The 4,771-nt window shown below is 34.8% G+C and overlaps 1 protein-coding gene across 1 annotated transcript in view; it reads right to left on the reverse strand.

Annotated features, from left to right (window-relative positions):
* Positions 1 to 1,087: 1,087 nt before the first annotated feature.
* Positions 1,088 to 4,771, reverse strand: part of LOC127160428 (uncharacterized) — a 15,240-nt gene continuing 11,556 nt past the window's right edge. The window contains exons 6-10 of the mRNA XM_051103066.1: positions 4,079 to 4,557; positions 3,485 to 3,820; positions 3,110 to 3,214; positions 2,960 to 2,988; positions 1,088 to 2,545 (exon numbers count right to left, since the gene is read on the reverse strand). Coding sequence (XP_050959023.1) covers positions 2,432 to 2,545; positions 2,960 to 2,988; positions 3,110 to 3,214; positions 3,485 to 3,820; positions 4,079 to 4,557 — 1,063 coding nt within the window. The 3' untranslated portion in view covers positions 1,088 to 2,431. The remainder of the gene's footprint in view (positions 2,546 to 2,959; positions 2,989 to 3,109; positions 3,215 to 3,484; positions 3,821 to 4,078; positions 4,558 to 4,771) is intronic.

Genomic DNA, 4,771 nt, shown 5'->3' on the forward strand with positions numbered 1-4,771 from the left:
GAGCATTCAATTTATTCATTCATTTATTTGTTACAGAAAGACAACATCTTTTTTACAGGCTTAACTTTAAAGCACGTTTTACATTTGCTGGCACAAAGGCACATATAAGCAATGGTAACACCCATATTACAGGCTGAACCACCAAGTGGAGGCAAACATTTATCAGTGATAGTACAAGTCATAGTATCACAATTATCATGCTTTATGAACAGGACGTTCACCTTTAATGCCCCACAGGTCACAATCTTCCTTCTCACATGAAATTTAAGACTCTGGCAATGAGTGAATTTGATTGCATGTCAAAATAGGTTTGGGTGAGTGGACAAAATTTGTGATAATTTCTGAAGTTTTCACAATTCTATATTTTATAGGCTAATTTGATTCATGAGTAACATGTTTTTAGTGTGATAAGGGATCAGATTTTGAACTTGTAGCTCTGTAATCAAGTGATCGCTATGCCAAAGCTGGACTGTTCTAATTTAAAGTGAACACAAAGATAAGTGCATCATTATTAACGTTGTTCGATTTTAACATTTTTGGCTGTTATACATTCAGATGCAACACCCTCTAAAAGCCAACTCGGTCCAAAAACAAAAAAAGATAATGATACTGAGTGAATGCTCTCGACACATAGCATACATCCATCAAATACTTTTACTTCAAACTCGCTAAATCCCAGCCTCAACCCAATCAAAAGTACCAGTACTTAGGTAGAAACCTATACATAGGAGCCTGATAAAAATGCTTATTTTAAAGAAAACATCAGATGGACTTGGAGGCTCTTGCATCTGAACTCGTCATTCCTAAACCCCAGGATAACATTTTTTATTTGCATATTTGCGGAGTTAGTGACATTGATTGGACCAATGCACCATGCATCCTATTTACATAACAAATCTAGCATTGCATATCAACATATAGATTTTTAATACTTCTTCAGTTCCCTTAAACCCTGAAACGACTGTTTATACAGATACTGTGATTCACTGATTATCCAAAGCTAAGCAACTAACCGTAACATTCTAAACCACATTGTTTCACACTACACAATCTAACATAATATGTAGTATCACTGAGATGTAAAAAAAAAAAAAACCCTAACCTGTATTGGCAACTACAGTATGTGAAGTGCACTTGTGTCTTGCAGCCTTGTGCAATAATAATATGTGAGCAGTCAAATACATTTCCTTGTATTCATGAAAACAGTCAGTTACAAAGGATGTAAACAGATGGGACAAAATAACTGCTCTGTTAAGTACATCAGTGTAAATGGCATTATGGTGCAAATGACAAGAAACAAAAATCGTTGACTGCTCTTGTTTTGGGTCACTTTAGCACCTTTAATAAACCTCTAAATAGCGAAAACCTCAAGCCCTTGCTGTTCCTGCTGCTGGTAATGTGTTGCTTTTTTCTTACTTTATTGCTCATTTACTCCTTAACTGCCTTTTTTGAAGCACTGATTATGTAACAAAGTATGTGGACTACTGTTTGGGTGAGTTTGAACTACTTTCTCATTTCGTATTTTCACTGACCCTTTCATTAAAAGTATTAAATGAGGCCTTGAGACGAAGAACCATACAAGTCCATATTTTCAAATTTTGAGTAATAAGATTTTTTTCATTTGGATTGTGAACATTATATTATATATTTTTATTTTACTTGAAAATAGACAACAAAAGCTTCTCAATTCTAAGGAGATAACATTTTTCAGTGTCAGTATTAAAAATCAAAAGTTATTGTGATTTATATTTCTGAAATGTGGAAGAAAGGTATATGTCCAGTTAGTGTGGAATAACAGTATAACTCCAGTTCATCATATCACTTTAAACCACTAAAGATCTGATTCCTTTATCTTAGTTTTAATACAGTAACAGAAACTTCAGGTTAATATTAAGCATTTCTTTCTAGTTTATTATTATTATTATTATTATTATTTAAAAACAGAAAATACAGTATGAACAATGTATAATACATAGACATTCTTACAGTACAGGCAATAACAATGAATTATTAACAAAAAAACAATAAATAAATAAATAAATAAATAAATACAATGCAGACATACATCATAGCTAAATATTATTCAACATATCATAAGGTATACAAGATATATCATAATTTTCTCAACTTTCATTTCGACCTATTCATGACTGATCTATAGTAGACGCCCAGTAGGCTAGGTTTTGCCTTTTAATGTCCGAAGCGGACATGACAGCAAGCGGCATCTCCATTCTTCTTTGTGGACATAAACGGTTTTTTCCGTGTGGCGCTATTTTAACGTTTAAAATGCGGACTCTTGGTCACGCGAAAACATCCCCAAACTGTTTCTGTATACAAAGTTCACACATACAATTAATGTCACATGGTTATCTCATTTTTTGTTTTTTTGGACTTATACGGTTGTTCGTCGCACACACTCAAATAATAAATGTTACAGTGGTGTTCCATTAGCAGCCTCAGTCTTAGTCTGATTCTGGGATATCCCATTAGGAGCAGTCCTTGATTGAGTCTCATTCTGATGAACAGGCAAGTATTGTACATTTTCCTGTAAGAAAACAGATTTACAGAAGGTAAAAGAAATTAATGGGATTAATGATTTAGTTACACACACAAACAAGACTGGAATTGTGTTTTTGAGAAATTATGTTGGAAATGATGTTTCCTTTTCCTGAATATTTGAAAATTTGGATATTTCTTCTTTTCTTCTCATCTAATAAAAACACACAAACAAGCAAGCTATATATATCGGTTGCTTGTTTGTGTTTTTATTAGATCCAGGAATTGAGTTTTAGACCTCAGATTTAATCACATAAAACATGTCACTGCTTTTCATTCTAAAGTTTATATATATAGTGATTTCTGAATGAAACCACAAGAAAACTCACATGCAAATAGATACACTGCACTTACAGATCTGCATCTGTTGCCAATTATTTTATTGCAGCTGACTTTATCTTACCTGAATGTGATTTTGCCCTGTCCCCTTGCCTGTTTAAACAATAATGAAAAACTTTGTTTTACATAGATGACTTGGGCAAGTTAGAATGAAATGCATATTTTCACATCTTGCACACACAATGAATCCCCATCATCTGTATGTAGTACTCACTTTGACTTTGCTTGTGACAGTAAAACACACCAGATTCTGCAGCCGCGAGCAGAAGTAGTACAGCAGCACTTATTCCCGCTATAGCAGCTGGAGACAGACCTGAACCTGTACCGATAGAACAGAGACCGATAGTAATTTGATATTTTTGACTAATATTTACACGTTTCTGCTTTGTTCGTCAGTTGTGTGGTACTGATTTAACTGATAAATGGTGGTTTTAGAAAAACAGGAACTAAAACATCACCAAAACATTCAACAGCAAACATCAGTGCTTACAGGAAAACGTTTTGCATTGTGCAGGTTAACAAACAGTGTTAGTCAAAACAGTGAAAGACACTTTATTTAATTTGCACTGAATAACTGAATGACACTCACCAGTGACAGTAACTTTCAATCTCCTAATCCTTGTAATACTGACGTTGCTGCTGATGACCTGTAGTTGATAAACTCCAGAGTCTGTGGTTCTGGTGTTCATGATGGTCAGAGATCCAGTCTGATTCACCACCAGTCTGACACTGAATCTTTCATCACCCTCTTGACACAGAATATCTATGCAGGTCTTGCTGGGATCTCCATTAATTTCAGCAACATGAACACCATTAAAAGTCCATTTAATCAAATCATTTGGGTCGTTTATTACACCAGGATCTAAAGCAACAGGTTCTCCCTCTGTCACTGACTTCATTTCATCTTGTTTAGCAGCAGGAACATCTGAAAAAAAACAACAGCTGCTGGAAAAACATTTGCAAACAGCAATAACAATTTCAAACAGCAATAACAGCTTTAACTATAATCCATGATAATCCATGGCTAGTTGCGCGTCCACATTGTACATTAAAATTGTGTAATGCACACCTAACTGTTGATATCCCTCACACAATCCATTCACAATTTAAAGGAAAGGTTTTTTTTCAAGCTGTTATTTGATTTAAACATGTATTGCCTGCTTTGAAATGTTAAATGACTTACCATGAACATGAACATCGAAGACCTTTTCAGAGTAGCGGTTGGTGATCTGAAGATGATAAACTCCAGAGTCTGTGGTGTTGATGTTTGTGATGGTCAGAGATCCAGTCTCATGATCCAGCTTCAGTCTGTCTCTGAATCTTTCAGGACACTCAGCATCTGTACAGATCTTACTCTGATACCAAATGATCTGAGCGACACGAACGCCATTAAAATACCACATAATTCTGTCTATTTGTTTTATTTGAACCTTAGTGTGTAGAGTGACTGAATCTCCCTCCATCACAGACACTTCGTCTGTGTCAACACTAAATGCACCTGAAGAAAAAAATGAGCAATTATAGATCATGTCTGGGATAGTGGGACAACAATACACAACAGGAAAGTGCAGTGAAAATGTTTTTCCACAGATCACAAAGATTGTGGGCAGAGAAATATGTCTGGGTTCATAATGTAACACATGCAAACAAACATCACTGATTTACACATGCACTCACCAGACAAACATACTTCACAGACCATTGATGACATCAATTCAAGGGGGTGGGCAATTAACCGATTGTTATTTATAATTTAATTAGGGCTCAAATAACACTATTTCATATATTAATTCTAAATATTGTGTTTCTCTTCACATTTACGGTTTGTCCAAGTATTAAAGACATCAGTGGCTTTGATTTTGCATGCATTTATTCT

This window comes from Labeo rohita, unplaced genomic scaffold (genome assembly GCF_022985175.1).
Source record: "Labeo rohita strain BAU-BD-2019 unplaced genomic scaffold, IGBB_LRoh.1.0 scaffold_348, whole genome shotgun sequence".
In the NCBI taxonomy this organism is placed as follows: Eukaryota; Metazoa; Chordata; class Actinopteri; order Cypriniformes; family Cyprinidae; genus Labeo; species Labeo rohita.